This window comes from Lipotes vexillifer, unplaced genomic scaffold (assembly GCF_000442215.2).
Source record: "Lipotes vexillifer unplaced genomic scaffold, Lipotes_vexillifer_v1.1 scaffold257, whole genome shotgun sequence".
Taxonomy (NCBI): domain Eukaryota; kingdom Metazoa; phylum Chordata; class Mammalia; order Artiodactyla; family Lipotidae; genus Lipotes; species Lipotes vexillifer.
Window position 1 is genome coordinate 242,425 of NW_006778935.1, and position 20,587 is coordinate 263,011.

At 41.3% G+C, this 20,587-nt stretch overlaps 1 protein-coding gene across 2 annotated transcripts in view; it reads left to right on the forward strand.

Annotated features, from left to right (window-relative positions):
- Nucleotides 1-20,587, forward strand: part of PAK5 (p21 (RAC1) activated kinase 5) — a 183,728-nt gene that overhangs the window by 129,622 nt on the left and 33,519 nt on the right. For both annotated transcript variants that reach the window (XM_007452032.1, XM_007452033.1), the window contains exon 3: nt 3,244-4,029. In XM_007452032.1, the coding sequence (XP_007452094.1) occupies nt 3,244-4,029 (786 nt within the window). The remainder of the gene's footprint in view (nt 1-3,243; nt 4,030-20,587) is intronic.

Genomic DNA, 20,587 nt, shown 5'->3' on the forward strand with positions numbered 1-20,587 from the left:
ACTGCCAGTGGTGAATACATGATGCTTTGCATTTGTCAATTCCCATTGAACTTTCCAGCACCAAAAGTGAACTAATATATGCAATTTAAAAAAAAATGTCAACCAGGAGATCAGAGCATCCCAAGATGGAATGCAGAGTGTGACAAAAGAATCTATGACATAACCTCCTTGAAGGGGGTGTGAGGAAAAAAGACACCAACCTAAGTAACTTTTAAAAACAGTGATTTGAATGGAAACTGTAAGACTAAAGTAAAAAAAAAAACCCTGCACATAAACACTATACTCTAGTTGGCAAAGTTGTTTCCCATAGTGGTGTGGGTTCATAATTCTGAAACTGCTATGCATATCTATGGGGATTGAATAGGTAAATGAACAGCAGATGATGGAATCCAGGTTTTTCACTGGTGGGAGAGTGGGGATTACAGACAAGTAAGGGGGAAAGCTAGAATGAACCATGTGGTACTTGATTAGATTCAGAGATATCCGTCTGAATTCAGGTTTAGTTTAATATAGATAGAGCTGGATTTATAGAATTATAGATGTGTGTGTACATGGGTGACTTTACATATGCATATTTCATAGCTCTGTTTACTGAATGAGGCTTGGAAACAATGACACCCCAGTAGCAATGTGCATACCCAGCACCCAGATGCTGGTTTCTAATACAGTTCTCCAGTAAATGGAACCAAGGCTCCTTGGAGAAATGGCCGATTTTAGGGCAAGGACAGGGAAAAAACAAGATGAGCCTGGAGCACCTTATAGTGCCAGAAAGTAAGCAAATGCTCAAAAAATAAGAGTGAGGTCTTGTCATAGGGACACAGCAACCAATCTGAAAGAACTCTTAATAACCAAAGCTGGAACAATTTGAGCAACAAAACAACATAGTACAGGCAAACCTCAGATATATTGCAAGTTCAGCTTCAGATCACTGCAGTAAAGCAAATACCCCAATAAAACGAGATACACACACATTTGTTGGTTTCCCAGTACATATAAAAGTTATGTTTATGCTATACTGTAGTCTGTTAAGTGTATAGTAGCATTATGTCTAAAAAAATATACATACCTTAATTTTAAAACACTTTATTGCTGAAAAATACTAACCATCATCTGAGGCTTCAGCGAGTTGTAAACTTTTTTACTGATGGAGGGTTTGAAATATTTTGAGAATTACCAGGATGTTACACAAAGGCAAGAAATGAGCAAATGCTGTTAGAAAAACGGTGCCAATAGATTTTCTTGAGGCAGGGTTGTCACAAACCTTCAATTTGTTAAAAAAAAAAAAAAAAAGCAAAAAATAGAAGATTATCTTTAAAGAGCAATAAAGTGAAGCACAATAAAATGAAGTATGGCCTGTATTGAATTATAACCCAGAGTATAAAACAAGTAAATATCCATGATTCCATCCCTACTGATTCAAATAAATGATTGAATAAATAAATAGGGAGACTTGCCTAGTCTCCTGCGGAGAAGAATTCCAAGTTCTTCATGTAGATATACCCTCTCAGAAAGGTAGATATTGACTTGACACCCCTTGAGTATGGGCTGCACTTAGTGACTTGCTTCCAAAGAGTGAAAGGTGGAAAGCGGGAGGGAAGGGAGGGGAATATAAATTTACAGTGTGAAAACCAGGCAACCATTACCTTGGCCAGGTGATCAAGGGCAACATCATCAGTGATGAGCCATGTGTACCCTGGATATGATGTAATGAAATTGGTATATTACTCTGTGATCTCCCTCCCCAAAAATCAATAACCCCAGTTTAACCATAAGAAAAACTTCAGACACACCCAATTGAGGGACATTTTGCAGAATGCCTGACCGGTAAAATTGTCAAGGTCATCAAAAACAAGGAAAGTCTGAGAAACTGTCTCAGGTCTAAGGAGACATGTCAAATAAAGGTAATGAGGTATCCTGGATGGGACCCTGGAACACTAGGGAAAAAAACTAATGAAATCTACATAAACTGTGGAGTTTAGTTAATAGTAATGCAAGATGTTAACAATCAGGGAACTAGGTGAAGGATATATGAAAACTCTCTTTGCAGTTTCTCTGTTAATCTGAAAGTACTCCAGACTTAAACTATTTAAAAGAAAAGGGTAGAGACCAAAGGCTTTAGTCCAGGACTGATTGGGGGGAAAAAAGACCAAACCTTGTCTTTCACTATGGATTGTTGGAGAAGCACTGATCTGTAAAAACATATGCTCTAGGACAACTTTGACTTTTTCTTCCAGTTTGAAATCTATTGTATTAACTGAGATAGCTTTGAACTCCTTGCTACTTTCTCAAAGGTGTTTTTCTCTTGAAATCCCAAAGTCTGAAGTCACACTTTATTCTTTGTTCTTTTATCCCCCCCCCCACCCCGTCATATTTTATTGCAAAACTTGTTATTGTCAGGGTGCAGCTGACTGGTTTTGTAAGTAGTTTCTGATTTCTTTCTGTTCCTGTTGTTCATTCCAGTGTTATTTAGGCTCATTAAAGGGAACATTTGGGCTTGGCAATTTGTCACTAAGATTCGGGTACAAGCACATCATTACCAAGCTATGCAAAATTCAGCAATGATGATACACAGAAGTGTGGCCAAGAAAGCATTACAGTTATATACTTAATAAGAACATCACATTAGATCACAAATTAAATCATGCAAGTAATCTTCATGCGGTTCCCTATTTACAGCTCAGAAAGTTTCTTCCTCTTCTATAAAATCTGATAACTTCAATTATTATGTGTCTTCCATAAAAAGGTATAAAAAATGTGCACCTCTTTCTGAGTATGTTACTATTCAAGTACCAATGTTTTTGATTTTGCAAATAATCTGGAAGATGAATGTAAAATATAAATAAAAAATAAATATACCTTTTATAACAAAAGAGTTATAGACTTAAAATTATAGTCATCAGTTTATTGTTGGATAGCTAGGGTTTATTATTAAGTGGAGGAACAATGAACTGGCAAATAAGACAGTAATATCCTATATATAGTCTTCTAAATGGTTTTTTGATGTTTGATCTCTCTGTTGAGATGGGTAAGGAAGAATTTGCAGTTTGAGATTATTGTTTATGTTTGATTTATTTCACCAGTCAAATCAACCAACAGACTTTTTTTTAAATCTTTTTTAATGAAATGTTCCTGGGGCCTATTTTCCTCTCTGGTTTAAATTGGATGGATTCGGGGTGGGATTCTTCCATCAATTCGAAAGCATTAAGTGTTTTCTTTAAACAGTGTTCCCTTTCTTATTCCCAGACAATCGTTAGAGGAAACAAACCCTGCAAGGAAACCTCCATCAATGGCCTTCTGGAGGATTTCGACAACATCTCCGTGACCCGCTCCAACTCCCTAAGGAAGGAAAGCCCGCCCACCCCAGACCAGGGAGCCTCCAGCCATGGTCAAGGCCATCGGGAAGAAAATGGATTCCTCACCTTCTCACAGTATTCCAGCGAATCCGATACCACTGCTGACTATGCGACGGAAAGGTACAAAGAAAAGAGTCTCTATGCAGAGGATTTGGACCCGTTTTATAAAGGCAGCCACTCGGCCAAGCAAAATGGGCACGTAATGAAAATGCAACATGGGGAAGCCTACTATTCTGAGATGAAGCCTTTGCAATCCAACAGAGCCAGGTTTCCTGTTGATTATCACACACACTTGGACTCACTGAGCAAACCCAGTGAGTACAGTGACCTCAAGTGGGGGTACCAGCGAGCCTCAAGCAGCTCCCCTCTGGATTATCCATTCCAATTCACGCCTTCTAGAACTGCAGGGACCAGTGGGTGCTCCAAGGAGAGCCTGGCGTACAGCGAAAGTGAGTGGGGACCCAGCCTGGATGACTATGACAGGAGGCCAAAGTCATCATACCTGAGTCAGACAAGCCCTCAGCCCGCCATGCGGCAGAGGTCACGGTCAGGCTCCGGGCTCCAGGAACCCATGATGCCCTTCGGAGCAAGTGCATTTAAAACCCACCCTCAAGGACACTCCTACAGCTCCTACACCTACCCTCGCTTGTCCGAGCCCACAATGTGCATTCCAAAGGTAACGTCCACCACCTCCTTCCTTCTGGTGTGTGGGGTCTCCACAAAGGTGTGCTCCCATGACCTTCTTATACAGATTCTAGAGTGCTGGTTTGTCTATAACTGAGAATCTATATCAAAATTCTACCTGATTTCCACCCACGAGCCCCAAGGGCAGAGAATTTAGGGCAAGGCACATTTATTCATTAAAATCAAAGCCTTTTAGGAGCTCCTACAAGGTTTCTGGTTAAAAGCCAAAAAAATTATGTATTTGAAAGATATTCTGATATACTAATGATAAATGTTATGTGCTCACATGGCACTAAGTCCTGTGTTAAGGAGTATACAGTTGTAGACCACTAGGTAGAATAACAGTGGTTCGCGCATTCCGGTAATGGTTACGTGGAACTGTGGACAGGGGGAAAACGTCAGGATAGCGTGGTAAGTTTTTAATAAAGTTAATTGTGTTCAACTCAAGAGATGGTCCTGCATTTTGAGAGTATGTTCTTTCTACTAGTTTAGTATTTCAAATGTCATTGTTTTTTCATATGAAACTTTGGGATAATAGATGGAATCTGGTTGCTGGGCCTTCTTTCGTGTTCTTTTTATTTTTTATTTTTGTCTTACTGTAATTCCTCTCTTGATAATTTTTCTTTCTAATGTTAGCTGCAGCAAATTTGCTTTGAAATGTATCTGGTCCGTGATATCCCAGAGTTTGGGAACGGCTGTTGGAGGAGTTACTGACTTTGCAAAAATGCCTTGGAAACTGTGCCAGGGGGTTATTTTTCCGGAGTAACTTAGAAATGTTTTCACTGCCTCCCCTGTACAGCAAAGTGAAAATGGGACGTCTGGCAGTAGGCTCTAGATTTCAGAGGTCTCAGACCAGTTGAGGGAGACTTGACTTCTTGAAGCGTGATTGTGGACCTTTCACCGAATACTGTCCCTTCAGCTGCTTGATGGGCTGCATAGCAAACCCTGGAAGGCAAGCCTGCCTGCATCATCTGTTTGACTGACTGTCAATACCCAGTATTTTTCCTTTGCTCATTATTTCTCATAAACCCAATCTAAGATGTTGAAGTCTTTTAGGGACATGCTGGGAGCGACTAAGCCATACTTAGTCATACTAAGCCATACTTTAGAAAAAGCAAAAAAGTTATCACTTTAGTTCCCTATATATAAACTTAAAAATAAACCTTGAGGAAATAAAGACCCGAAATATGTACTGCCAGTTAAAATTTAAACATTGAGAATGTTTTCCATCTCACTGTATTATTTATTTGAATCCCCATGATCAGGATATCATGGCTGCCTTTTCTTCCTGTGTTCTTGCCGGGGCAATGGTTGGAAAGAAGTCTGTCTAACTAACCAAAAGACAAAGTTATAAGAAGCCATATGCATGTGTCATGATGCATGAGATCATTTATTTGATTTACTGTGCACATCACTCAACCAAAGGAATATCTTCATAGTTCTAGAGTGAGCTAAGCAAATTAATACATTCTGTAGCTGAATCTAGTTACATTCTCTGGTTTTTGAACATCAGTGGTTACTTTAGGAATAAAGAATGTGATTTTTTTCAGCTTAACTGAGGTATAATTGACAAAATTATAAGATATTTAAAGTGTACAAGATGATGAACTGATATACATTATGAAAGGATTTCCCTCACTGAGTTAAGACATTCATCACCTCACATGTTTACCTTTTTTGTTTATGTGTGAGAACATTTAGGTTCTACTTGCTCAGCAGATTTCTACAATATCATGTTATCAACTAGAGTCACCATGTTATACATTCATCCTCAGACCTTATAGCTGAAAGTTTGTAACCTTTAACCAACTTCTTCCTTTTCCCCATCTCCTAGACCCTGGCAACCACTTTTCTACTCTCTGCTTCTATGAGTTTGACTTCTTCCTTTGTTTTTTAAGATTCCACATACAAATGATGCCATTTATAGTATTTGCCATTCTCTATCTAGCTTATTTCACTTACCATGAAGCCCTTCAGCTTCTTCAATGTTATTACAAATGACAGGATTTCATTCTCTTTTAAGGCTGAGTAATATTCCTTTATATATATATATATATATATATATATATATATATTTATTTATTTATTTATTTATTTATTATTATTTTTTTATTTGATTCACATTTTCTTATCCATTCATTCGTTGATGGACACATAGGCTGTTTCCATACCATATCTATGCTAATCATGCTGCAATGGGCATGGGAGTACAGATATCTCTTTCAGATAATGATTTTGTTTCCTTTGGATATATACCCAGAAGTGGGATTTCCGGATCATGTAGTAATTCTATTTTTAATTTCTTGAGAAACTTCCTTACTGTTTTCCATTGTGGCTGTACCAGTGTACATTCCCATCAACAGTGTACAAGGGTTCTCTTTTCTCCACATCTTTGCCAGAATTTGTTATCTCTTACCTATTTAATAATAGCTATCCTAACAGGTGTGAGGTGGTATCTCACTGTGGTTTTGGTTTGCATTTTCCGGATGATTAGTGATGTTGAGCACCTTTTTATATACCTGTTGGCCATTTGTATGTTTTCTTCAGAAAAAATGTCTATTCAGGTCTTTTGCTCATTTTTAAATTAGATAATATGACGTTTTTTTACTACTGAATTCCTCACTATTATTTCCCAGTATACTTTGGATATTTACTCCTTGTCAAATATGTGATTCACAAGTATTTTCACCTGTTCTGTAGGTTGCCTTTTCATTTTGTTGGTGGTTTTCTTTGCTGAGTAGAAGTTTTTTTAGTTTAATTTAGTCCTACTTGTTTATTTTTGCTTTTGTTGCCTTTGCTTTTAATGCCAAGTCTAAAAAACAGACCATTGCCAAGAACAATGTCAAACAGCTTACTCCTATGTTTTCTTCTAGGAACTTTATGGTTTCAGGTCTTGTATTCAAGTCTTTAATCCATTTGAGTTGATTTTTGTGTATGGTTTAAGATAGGGGTCCAGTTTCATTCTTTTACACATGGCTATTCACTTTTCCCAGAACTATTTATTGGAGAGACTATCCTTTCCCCATTATATATTCTTGTCTCCTCTGTCAAAAATTAATTGACCATATATGTGTGGTTTATTTCTGGGCTCTCTATTCTGTTCCACTGATCTAAGTGTGTTTTTGTGCCAAAACTATACTGTTTTGATTACTATAACTTTGTAATATAGTTTGCAATCAGGAAATGAGATCCCTCCAGTTTTGTTCTTTTTTTCTCAGGATTGCTTTGGCTATTCAGGGTCAAATATGATTTTGTGTGTATGGTATATTTGAATGCTTATTGTTGGGAGCTGTTTTAGGTCATGGTCATCGAGAAAATTGTGTCCAGAGGCTTTAACCTTTCAGTCATGGAGCTGTATTTGGCCCATTGACATGTTTAGTCACCCAATAGTCATTTTCAACATCTGAAAAATCAAGATATTTCACTTAGAATTCTCAGCTTTTGGGTCTCAGATTTCTCTTATGAAAAATGGGACAACCTGTTATCCCTGGGCCCACATTTTCACATAGCATTGGAAATAGAATTGGCTAGAGGTAAAAGCTGCCCCATTACAAGGGACAGGCTCTGCCCAGCCCACTTCATTAATTTTTCCCATTAGCCTAATCCCTAGAGGCATTTGAGATTTAATATAACCACCAGCATCCCTTGCCTACTCATTTCACAGCAGGGGAAAGTGAGGTCCAGAAAGTCACATGTCACACTTAAGGTTTCACAGTTGGTTGGTTGCAAAAGAAGAACAAGAACAAGAATCTAGGTTGCAGTTTCTCCCAGTTCAGTATTTTTCCTATTATATTGGTAGTTTTAGGGGTTCAACTGCATTTGCCAATAAAACCCATGAGAGGTCCCAGTGTCCACCAAAACTTTAGGTTAAGTGGAGGAATAAGAAGAGGATGGGAGGAATGAGGGAGGGAGGGGATAGATTGCTTAATTCTTCACTGATTCCCTCTTCTTGCAGACTTCCAAATATAAGGCAAAGCAGACCTGCTTTATATTTGGCTATTTGGCTACTATTGTGGCTCAGAAAAAAAAAAGAAAAAAAAAACACATAACAGTTCCTACCAAGTGTTTTTCAGTCCTTATAATCAGAACTCCAAAGGAGTAAGCTGCTGCTCCATGTTTCATAGGAGACCTGTGAGAAATTCCTGAGCAGGTCTTGTGGGAGAGTAGGAGGTAGGAGGCCTGTTAGTAATTAAAACATTTACTTGATTAAAAATATAACATCTCTCTAAAAAGACTTAGGTGCCTGTGTCCTTAGAACTAGACTCTTAAAAATCTACCAATCACATTTGGATTTCCTGCTGAGAGAAGAAATAGCAATCATGACTCAGATAATTTGGCTTTGGCTCATGGAAAATTCTAGAATCTGGTGGGTAATGTTCACATCTCCAATAATAAGAGAAAGCATGAAACTTGAGTAAGTTTCCAGATAGAGCAAAAATGAGGAGGGGTGTGTGTGTGTGTGTGTGTGTGTGTGTGTGTGTGTGTGTGTGTGTGACACCAGCTTTACATTTTGGCTTAAATTAAAAAAAAAAAATTCACAAATGTTAACCCACAGTAAAAAACTCCTCCAGTGTTAACTACCTACCTTTCCCATTAGTGTGACAGGAATAAAGGATGTTATGAAATCTGTAGATATTGGCATCCATCTCTTTACTTTTAAATGTTTTTTTGCTGGGGCTGAGCAGATGAAACCTTGGGAGAAAGATAAAGCCCAAACCATATCCATATAGCACCATTCAGATCACAGAACTACCAAAACAGATATGGAGAGAGACTGCTTTCCACTCTCCCCTGCAGACAAGGCTGCCTTATAGGGAGGGAAAATGGCTGGAGACCCTGTTCCAATGCATTTGCTTTTGCTCATGCCCATGCTTTCCAGGGACGAGGGGGCTGTTGGCTTGGGTGTCTGGTGCTGGCCCGGCACATCCATCCCTTGCTCTGGCTCCAACTGCCAAGAAGCCCCCAGCATCATCCCAGATCTGCCAGTTCACTAAACACTGGCTGGTTGCCAGATCTGTGTGTTGCCTTGTTGAGCCTCACAGTCCTGTAAATTCTTGCCCCCTTTGAACAGATGAGGACATCAGAGCTTTGAGAGGCTCAGGAAACAGCCCAGTCAGTCTGCTCAGAGCAGAGCTGGGACCCAGCTTTCTGGGCTCAACCCCTTCAGCCGGACATTGGCTACATCCCCAATGGCACAGGAATAGCTTCTGTGGTGCCACGCCTTAACCTGGCTCCTTACAAGCCCCTTCTAACACCTGCAGCAATAAAGTCCCCTTGGTTTGTGTCATCCTGTTCCATTCTAGAGCTGGATTTCTCAACCTTGACACTATTGACATTTTGGGACTGGTAATTGTTGTGGGGCATCCCATGCACTGTAGGATATTTAACAGCATCCCTGACCTCTACTCACCAAATGCCAATAGTACCCCTCCCTCACTTGTAACAAACAAAAGATATTGTTTGTTGTAACAAACAAAAAAGTGACCAAAGCTGGGTCATCCCAAATAGCTAGCATATTCAGGGTTTCTGAGTGAAGAGAGAGGATGCAAGAAAAACAGTGGCATGGTTCCCTAGACTTTCCTTCTGGGGTCACCAGTGCAATGATTTTTCACTGCTTGGCTTCACTTTGTTTTCCCTAGAAGGAAAAAGCAATTGAACCAGTGTGCTCAGCCTTCCTGAATCAATAGTTTAATGCCTCACCATTCTTTGTGGTACTTTTCACACCCAGATTCAACCAAGGCTCCAGGAACAAAACTGTAGCTCCTAATCTACTAAGGATCCCAGCAGAACACTTTTCAGAGACACTTTAGGGCCTGATGGGTAGTGAAATGACGAGGCTGTTGAAATCTGATGGGCTGTGTCCAAAATCTGAGAGGGGGGTAGGGGGAGAGAGAAAAGTGCTTAATATAACAATGGATAGTATCGCCTATAGATTTTTCTTCCTTTACACATGGGCTCCCACAAGATGTTCATTAAGGCTCATAAAACATCAAAGAGGTGGTTCAGAGCAACATCTCTCACATCTGTCCCTTCTCATGGAGACTTTAGGCATTATTTGCCTATGAACGAACTCCTCTTCCCATGAACGTTCTTGTGGTTCAAAGTAAATTGTATTTTGGTCATTATAAGTGGGTTTTCCCGTTACCAAATTAAAAACAAAATGAATCTAACCTGGCATTGTCTGTCCCAGTGCTCTTAGAGGCCCTGACACATTTGAACCATATTCTACAGCAGTAAACTAATCCCTAAAGGTGCAGCCCCCTTCCCCCCACCATGTCCCTGCAGGCGGTGACAGATCACGGGTCAGAGTAATCTGCTCTTTTTTTTTTATTGTGGTAAAATATACATAAATCATATTTATTTTAACCATTTATAAATATGCAGTTCAGTGGCATTAAATACAGTCACATTGTTGTATAACCATCATCACTGTCTATAACCAAAACTTTTTCATCATCCTCAACAAAAACTCTGTAAACATCAAACAGTAACAACCCCATTTTCCCTCCCACCAGCCCTTAGTAAGCTCTATTCTATTTTCTGTCTCTATGAATTTGCCTATTCTAGGTACCTCGTGTACGTGGAATCTACAATATTTATCCTTCTATGTCTGGCTTATTTCACTAAACTTAGTGTTTTCAAGGTTCATCCATGTTATAGCATGTAACAAAATGCCATTCCTTTTTTGGCTTAATAAATCCCACTGTGTGTATATACCATATTTTGTTATTCATCGGTTGATTGACACTTGGGTTGTTTCCACCTTGTAGCTATTGTAAATCATGCTGCTATGATCATTGGTGTACAAATATTTGTTCAAATCCCTGCTTTCAGTTCTTTTAGATGTGCAGTGTAGGTAGCAGCAGAGTTGTTGGATCATATGGTAGCTCTATGTTTAACCTTTGAGAAACTGCCAAACTGTTTTCTACAGTGTCATCTTGTTTTTAAACAATTATCACAAATTTTAAACATATACAAAAGTATACAAAATACTGTGAGTGTTCCTTGTATACCCATGAACTCATCCAGCTTTAATATTTACCAACTGATGGCTGTCATGTTTATCTATACCCCCACATTCCATATTACCTTTTTTTTTTAACATCTTTATTGGAGTGTAATTGCTTTACAATGGTGTGTTAGTTTCTGCTTTATAACAAAGGGAATCAGTTATACATATACATATGTTCCCATATCTCTTCCCTCTTGTGTCTCCCTCCCTCCCACCCTCCCTATCCCACCTCTCTAGGTGGTCACAAAGCGGCATGGACATATATACACTACCAAACGTAAAATAGATAGCTAGTGGGAAGCAGCCGCATAGCACAGGGAGATCAGCTCGGTGCAGAGTAATCTGCTCTTGAATAGAGGATGCATCCTTAGTTTGGAGTAGCAATGGTGGGGGGTTAATTGGATATACTGATTCGGACGTGGAGGAAGAGCCCAAAATACCCTGTCCCCTTGAGCCTGCTGATGGGAGATTGATTCATTTTTTCAAGTAACTAGGGTTTGCCTCTTTGTAGGGTCATGAGCCACTTGTCAGAGCTCTCCGTGTGCATTTGCCATCCGTTATGTAAGGCAGAGAAGTACACGACTCTTCAAACTTCGTGTCATAAGGTGTAAATTCCTACATGCCTAAATAGGAATCCAGCCTCACGGTGTGGGAGATTTTCCTGCAAAAATGCTAAATATGGTGAATGGCTTTCTGCTACATGCAGTTTGGAAACCCAGCAAGTGTCTGATCATCCAGAACTGAACCTCCTTCCCAAGTTCCTTGCACCAGCACCTTAAGGAGACACCTTGATCCCTGAGGTTCTACTGGGCCCTGCTCTTGACTGCTGCTGCCTGCTGTGATATGTGTGCCTCTTTCACCGAAATTGAGTGCCAGCTCAAAGTGTGTGGTGTCTCTTTGTCATCCGGCCAATATAATAGGCTCTGAAACAGGGCCACTCCATTTTGTAAATGAACATAAGTAATTCGGAGGAAAATGAGCATGGTTTTGCCTCAAGCAGGGACAGTAGCTATTGTTTATTAAGATGCCATTGGAGGTGGAACAACTCCCTACCATCCTGTAATCGGAGCTCTTGTGTCAGCAGTCACTTCAGTGGAAGTGGAGGCTGGAAAGTCATGGATGGAGACACAGGAGCCCATCCGCCACAGGCCAGGCAGGTGGGGACCGGCCGCCATCAGTGGCGTTCCTGCTGTGGGATTGCAGAGCATAACAGGAGGGATGCAGGTCACAGGATTTAATGAATCCCCTTCCCCTAATTATCAATCTCTAAAATGTCCCTACAGAGAAAGCTGGGTACTGATTCTCTCCCGAATCCTTACAAGCAGACGTTTTTCTTTCCCCAAGCCAAGCCTAGTCCTGTTACCTTTCCCTCTGAGTCAAGTAAGGACAATTTAAGATGTCCTTTTCTTGCTCAGAGCCTTATGATTCACTTTTATCCTGCATTTGATTTGTGGAGAACAAGCAGCACGCAGTCTGGCTTTTTCTCATTTGGGGGATGAGCAGTGTCTGCTTTATTGTGCTTTGAAAGGTGTATTGGAGCATCACACTCAGGCACTGGAACCAGCTGCCTTCCCATCCCCTATAACTGCAAGGAGTGGATAGAGAGACACCATCCTTCATGGAAACTTCCGCAGTCCCCATTCTGTGGACACAGACTTACAACACGCCTGCCCGTGCACACACACACGCACACACACACATCCAGCACAATCCAGCCGCAGCCTCCCTGTCACCAGCATGGAAGGCCACAGTGACAAATAGATGCTGCCGCAGGGTTTTTTTCTTTCTTTTCTTTCTCTCTCCCTCCCCCCACCTAGCCTTTTTTTCTAGCCTTGGCATAAAATGGTCAAATGATGTTCTACTGCAGAATTCAATTTCACAGTTCAGTTAGGTCCTTGATTACACTGCCAAATTCAGATTAATGTGCATTTAACTAACATGGATCAGGGGAATTCTGGCTGGCAGCCAGCTTTAATCAGAGTAATTGATAGCTGTGTGGAGTTTTATGCCCTGTCCACCCCAGCACACCACTGGTGAAATTGATTGATTAAATGAATTCATTGCTATAATTATTTATAATTTTGATACATCACAAGCCTGTGACTGGCCCTATCCTTGGAGATGTGCTCATTGTGGAAGGGGAATCTGGCTGAGTTGTTAACTGAGGGTTATTTATTCCCATATAATACTGCCTTTTTGGTTTTTTTTGGTCCTTCTTATTTTTTGATTGGGTTTGAATAGAGACATGAAAAAGCCTGTTTCTTTAAGATTTAATTTATATTGAATTCTAAAAGGCATTGGGAAACTAAAAAATGAATATATGTCATTAACCATTTTAGAGGAAGGAAACTAAGACTGTTTCTATGTCTTTTCAGTATTTTTAAAGATTCCTGTAGCGAGAATTCCTTCTGAGAAAGTATCTGATTTCCAATGACAATTAGTGGTCCTGTGACATCAACTAAGCAGTTTGGCAGTCTGGTGATATCAGCCTGGGTAATAATTTACAAATAAATCTGTTCTCCTCTTATTACATCTTGCCATATGGAGATCACCCTTAAAAGTATGCAGGCCATGGTCTCACTTGTATGAAACTATTGATATTTTTCCACAAAAATCACAGGACTGTTCTCTTTAGAGGAGTGGGGGAAGCCTTTCTGGTGTCTCTTTATTGTTTTCTCTCCTGCCTTGTGGCTTTCCATCCCTGCTCCCTATGCCCTTGCAATAAGGTCTTAGAAGGTAAACTATATGCATAGATCTTTTGGAAATGGTTTGGGGCACGGATGGTGGGAGGCACATTGGATTCACTTATTAAATATCTATACCTCTCCCTGGTCCAATTTCACCACATTGTGGTTTCACTAGATGATAAAATCCTACATCCCTCTTAAGATGCTACAGTCCTGCCCACGGGGACTCCAAATGTACTCCTTTTGTTCTAGAATATATTTGTAAATCAGGTTGTAGAAAAGGTAGCCCAGTTCAAGCTTCACCCTTCTGCAAGTCTCTCTTACAGACACAAACGTGTATATATGTACAAAACAGTATGTATGGACAAATTCATCATTTTTGTTTCACCCATTTATAATTATAAGATATTATGGAAAAGATGATTTAGAGTAGAACAATTAAATAATTATAACAGTTTAAGAGCCATGGAAAAGGGCCAGGAGGCCATGTTATAGAAGAAAGCTTGGGCTTTCTTTCTTGAACAAACACACAGAAGAAAGTTTGGACATTGCAGCTGAACACAAAATTCTGCTCTGGCCAAAGTAAAAATGAAAGCAGTGAATTATGTATATGTGAGCAACTCATTTTGCTGTGATGATTATTCCTTTTTTTTGTATATTTTGAGCTGATTTCTGTAAGCCAAGCCAAGCCCCCCCACCACACACACACACACACACACACACACACACACACACACACACTTAATTTTTCTTTTCACCCTCCTCCCCCAGGCATTATCATCCATCATTTTCTGGCCCAGTTCTTTCATTTGGCCTCAGGCTGCTCAGACATCTGGGCCCCCAGTGAAACACCCTAATCAGGCTTTAGCTCCATAGCAGTCACTCTACACTGTGCCCACCTCTGTCCTGACCCTGCCTACCTGTTCATCATTAAAAGATAGCTCTGAGACGGTATCATGGACCCATGTTCTAAAGTGACACTGTCTGGATTTGAACTTCTTTGGAGCTTCGAGACCTTTGCGTGACTACTTAAACCCGTGGTGCCTCAGTTTCTTTTTCTGTAAAATGGAACAATTACAGGACTTTATCTCACTGTGTAACTTGGGATTTAAATGTAACCATGTACATGAAATGCTTGGAACAGTCCCTGGCACGTGGGAAGCACTCAGCAAATGTCAAGTATCATTATTAACATCAGTGTGAGTTACTTCTGTGAGACAAGCTTCTAACAGAGCAGTTGGTTAATGAAAGGGGCCCCGACTTTGCTCCCAGTAAAACACCCCTACTTTTTATCAGAGAGAATGTCCACCCTTGATTACGTAGGCCAGGGAGGTGACAACTAGTGGAAGAAATGCCAAAGTAGGCAAGAAAACAGGCCTGTGATGCCAGTGTGTCCAGCAGCTGGGATATGGATACCCCCCCACTGGAGGTGAAGGCCTGACAGGAGCCGAAGAATCGGGTTGTGTAATCTTCTTGGAGGTGTGGGGCAGTTGGCCTTGGATTGCTTGGGAGCAGTTTCACCTCCCAGAGCCTCAGCTTTATCAATACAGTGGGATTAACTGCCTTCTGCTTGACTCTTAGAGTAAAAAATCGTGAGGCCAGCCACCAACGTGTGGGCCAGCGATAGTCACCATCATGGAACCCTTGGGTCATCAAAACCCAGCTGAGAGCCACGGTTCTGCAAGATGGTGGCCAGAACAAAGTCACCTATGAATTTATCCTTCCCAAAGCCAGCTATTTGTCCACCATCATCTCTTTGAGGGGATGGAGTCTGGAAGGAGGACCATGCATTCTCTCACTGGAGCCAAAAGTCCATTGTCCTTTGACTGGTATCCCTTGAGTCTTGTTCCAAAAACTGTCTCCTGTGATAGTGTTTGCTCCTCATCCATTGCTTTTTTAAGAGTCTGCACCTCTTCCCAGCAGCCATGAAAGGCAATGGCACCGTTTTATCTCCAAGACCTAGTTTCAAAGACGTTTAGCTAGCACTGAACAACTCTGCATTCTGTCTGACTGGAAATTGTCCCATTTGTGCAGACAAGCGTCCTTTGCTTTCTTTTTCTTTTTTTTTTTAATTAATTATTTTTTAATTTAATTTTTATTTTATTTTATATTGATTTACAAGACAAAGGAGGCAAAAGAATAGACAATGGAGAAAAGACAGCCTCTTCAATAAGTGGTGCTGGGAAAACTGGACAGCTACATGTAAAAGAGTGAAATTAGAACATTCTCTAACACCATACACAAAAATAAACTCCAAATGGATTAAAGACCTAAATGTAAGGCCGGGTGCAAGCATCCTTTACTTTTTTTATTTTTTTTTGCGGTACGTGGGCCTCTCACTGTTGTGGCCTCTCCCGTTGCGGAGCACAGGCTCCGGACGTGCAGGCTCAGCGGCCATGGCTTACGGGCCCAGCCCCTCCGTGGCATGTGGGATCTTCCCAGACTGGGACACGAACCCGCGTCCCCTGCATAGGCAGGCGGACTCTCAACCACTGCGCCACCAGGGAAACCCCAGCATCCTTTTCTTGATGCCTCATGCCAGCCATGAAGAGTAGACTCTGATAAGGAAGAGCAGTGTCCGGATGTGATTCCTACAGGAAACAGCCTTTTATTTCTGACATTTCTTCAGAGACCAGTTATACATGTTTGTGAAGAATGAATTCAGTTTCACTTAAACTACAGGAGGAGATCCTCCCAGGAGGACACCAGGAGATGATGGCATGTGGCGGCTCCCAGGACACACTTTCAAAAGTAAAAGTCACAGACCCCGCTTGCCCTCACACACTGGCCTTGTGACTAGACTGGGCTTGGCTAATCTGGCTTAATTTAAAGGAAGAATTGAATTATTTAATTTACACTGACATTTGTCTCCCCCCCAGCCCAGCACATACACATGCCAGTTTTCCTTGTGTATGGCACAAATCCAGGGCCTTAGACAAAAATCAGCTTGATGTCAAATATAGCATTTTAATTATAATACAACAGTGCTGAATATATTATAATCAGGGACACTTTGATTGTTTTAGAAGGTTAATGTATGGGAGTATATATGCTACCAGTACATTGTACATATTCAGTAAATGCTCACTAGTCTTATTACCACTGTAGTTACTATTTATTATTTTCTTTTATATTCCTGCTACTGTGCTAAGCACTTTATATAATAATAACACTACCCAGAATGAATTAACAGACTGTATGGAACAGTCACTGTTCAAATCCTTTGATTTGTATTCAGTTCTTTAGAGTTCACAGTGACCTAAGGAGATAGGTATTATTATCATTTGGGAGATAGGTATTATTATCATTTGGTAGGTATTATTATTATTGCTCTCATTTTACCAGTGAGAAAACTGAAGCACAGGAGTTGAAATAACTTGCCCAATGTCGTACAACTTGTAAATGGCAGAAGAATTTTTCGAGTCCAAAGTCTTTTCTTAAACACCAGGCTGCTCTAGGATTCCCCCAGGTAAGCCTCATAAAAACCCCATGAGGGAGGTGTGATGACCCTCATTTTACAGATGAGGAAACTGAGGTTGAGAGAGGCTGAATGATTTGACTCAAGTCATTAGAATCAATATTCAGCCCTCAATATGTCCTTCAAATATGTTCTCTCTGCTCTGCAATCAGGCCAGGGCCCTGGCTTAGCATGACCCGGGCCCCTGCTGGCTGATGCTAGACTGTCTGAGTGCAGCAGTACAGGAGGCCAGCAGTGTGATCTGGGAGCCAATGGACAGTGCATAACTGAGAATGGTACCATGGCAATTTTCAGGAGGCTGCTGTGTGCAGATCTTGCTCCCTGACTTGTTGAAGAGGCATCTGTCCATGCTGTGCAAGGGGCCAGAGGTTCAGACACCTTCCTTCTGCCAGATGACCACCATGTTGCCAGATGCAACGAGCAACATGCCACATCCAACTTCACTTCTCCGTGGCATTTGATGTGGTTCATCACTCCTTCCTTCTTGAAATACTTTCCTTCCTGGGCTCCAGGACATCCTAGTCCCTTGGTTTCTTTCCTACATCACGGGCCACTCCTTCTCTGCTCCTTTTTGCAAGTTCCTTCTCCTCTTTTTAGTCTCTAGATGTTGTAGTCCTTGGATTTTCTCTTACACATTCAACACCATGGCTTTTAACACCAGCTAAATACTGATGACTCTCAGATTCATGTCTTTAACGTCAGCTTTCCCGTGGACTGGAGTCATGTCTAAGTCACCTAAGCGGCATCTCCGCTTGGATGCTTAATAGCTCTCTCAAACTTAATGTGGCCATGATGGAACTCTGGGTTTCACCCTATGTTTTAGTTATCTATTGCTGTGTAACAAATCATCCCCAAACTTAATGGCTTAAAACAACAATGAACATTTATTACCTCACACAGTTTCTGTGGGTTTCCATGGCTAGCTTAACTAGGTGATTCTGACCTTGAGTCTGTCATGAGGTTGCAGTCAAGAGGTCAGCAGGACTGCAATCATCTGAAGGCTTGACTGGGGCCAGAGGATCACCTCCAACAGCACATGGCTGTTGGTGGCAGGCTTCAGGTTCTAGCTGGCTCTCGGCAGGAGGACCTCTCTGTAGGGTTTGGAGTGTCCTCACGACATGGCAGCTGGAGAAAGCCAGAGCAAGCAATCCAAGAGAGCAGGCAGAGAAGCCACAATGTCTTTTTTTGGCCTCAGAGGACACTTACTATTACTTCTGCCATATTCTTTTGCTCACAGGTCAACCTGATACAATGGGGGAGGAGACTACACATTCATGTCAGGAGGCAGGAATCACTGGGAGCCATCTTGGAGGCTGATTCACAGCCGAGAAGCCTGCTCCTGCCCCTATGCTCCTCATATGATGAAGTGGCTTGCTCCTCAGGATAATATCCTGGGAGTCGTCTTTGGTTCTTCTCCTTCATATTCAGTCCATCAGAGAATTGGATCAGCTCCATCTTCAGACCCTACTCTGGATCCCATTTCTCACCGCATCTACAGCACCCACCCTCATCTCTGCCCATATTGACTGCAGTAAGCTAACTGGCATCCCTGTTTCCACTCTTGCCACCAAAGCCTCTTCTCTAGCATCCAGAGAGTCAAGTTCATGTCACTGTCCTTTGTTTAGCAACCTCCAGTGGCTCCCACCTCCCTCAGCAACAGCCAGCATCCTTGCCATGGTCTGTATGATCTGCCCCCTCACCACTTCTCTCTCTGTCTTTCCAAACTGCCTCCTCTCTGCACCAGGAGAGCCTCCAGGCTGTTCCTCAAGCCTGTGTGTGCCTCAGAATCCTGCGTGTGCTGTGCTCTCTGGACTACCCCTGCCCCCGACAGTCACAGGGCTTGCTCCCGCACTTCAGCCAGGTTTCTGCTCATGTTACACCTCTCAGAAAGGCCTTCCTTGGCCATCCCATGCAAGATGGCACCTTGTTACTCTCAACACCCTTGTTCTGCTTTATTTTTCTTCATATCACCTATTACTACTGGACCACATACTGTATATTTATTAATTTTCTTGTTTATCATCCGTCTCCTTCTCTAGAATGTCAACTCCAGGACAACAGAAATACCATCCATTATGATTATTGCTGGACCTTCCCACAGCACCTGAAATGGTGCCTAGCACATAATGATTGCTTAAATATTAATCTGTGCACTAAACAAATGAATGAATGGACCACGTGGGAGCAATGAATTCAGCTAGAACAGTGCCACTCGATAGAACATTCTGCGATGGTGGAAATATTCTATATGTTCTATAACTATTCTATATCTTGTCCAACGTGGTGACTCTTAAATACCTAACATGTGACTAATATGAGTAAGGAATGGGATTTTTTATTTTAACTTTTAATTTCTATTGATTTTAATTAAATAGCCACATGTAGCCAGCAACCATTATTTTAGAGCAAATCTGGATCCTTGGAGTGGGCATGTAAATGTCATTCCATGTACTTCCTGGTAGAGTGGAAGAGACTTCCTGGGACTCTGTGTTAAGAAGGAGCTGGAGGTCCAATCAACGAATCTTTTTCAAACACCTTCTATGTATCCAACACTCTCATTATCATCAGGATCTTACACAAAAGAGTGTATTCATCTATTAGCACTTTCTGCTTTGGGCAAGGAGGCGAGGGTGGTATGATGTGGTATATTCACCATCCCTGACCTCAGTCATTCCAGGGGTGACCAGAGCTCCTTCTTGACTTTTCCAGAGAGTGATTGCTGGAACTTACACCTAGTGTCATGGCAGCCCCTGACTGGCTTCCCCCACCCCTGCCCTGTGTGTCCTCCCCATCCTCTCCACTAAGTTCCCTCAATCCACTCTTCACAATCAGAGTAGAATGTTCTTGCCTTGAATCCTTTTGAGGGCTGAGCAGATTTCTCTTTCACACACACAGCCCTGCAGATTTTGGATTTTCTCAAACATTATACAGTTATACTGATTTGTATGTGTTTATCTTATTGTCCGAAAAGCTGCTTTGCACAGGGAGTTAGGTTGTCCCTTTTACGTATTCAGTGAGTCCCCTATATATGAACCTTCAAGTTGTGAACTTTCAAAGATGTGAACGTGCATTCGTATGTCCAGTCACGTAAGTTAGTTCACATGTCTGGTGTACATTGTCACATGCATACATCCTCTACAAGTGGTTGTGCTTTTGTGTACTGTACTGTACAGTATCTTTATTTCAAGCCCAGGATGTCTGGAAGCAAGCGTAAAAACAGCAGTGACATAGCTGGTACTGCTAAGAAGCGCCAAGCGATAACGATGGAAACAAAAGTGAAAATAATTGAGAGTGAAGCAAGGCAAAATAAGATGGTAGACACCGCTAGTTCTTATAACATGAATTGTTCAACCATTGGCATGATTCTGAAGAA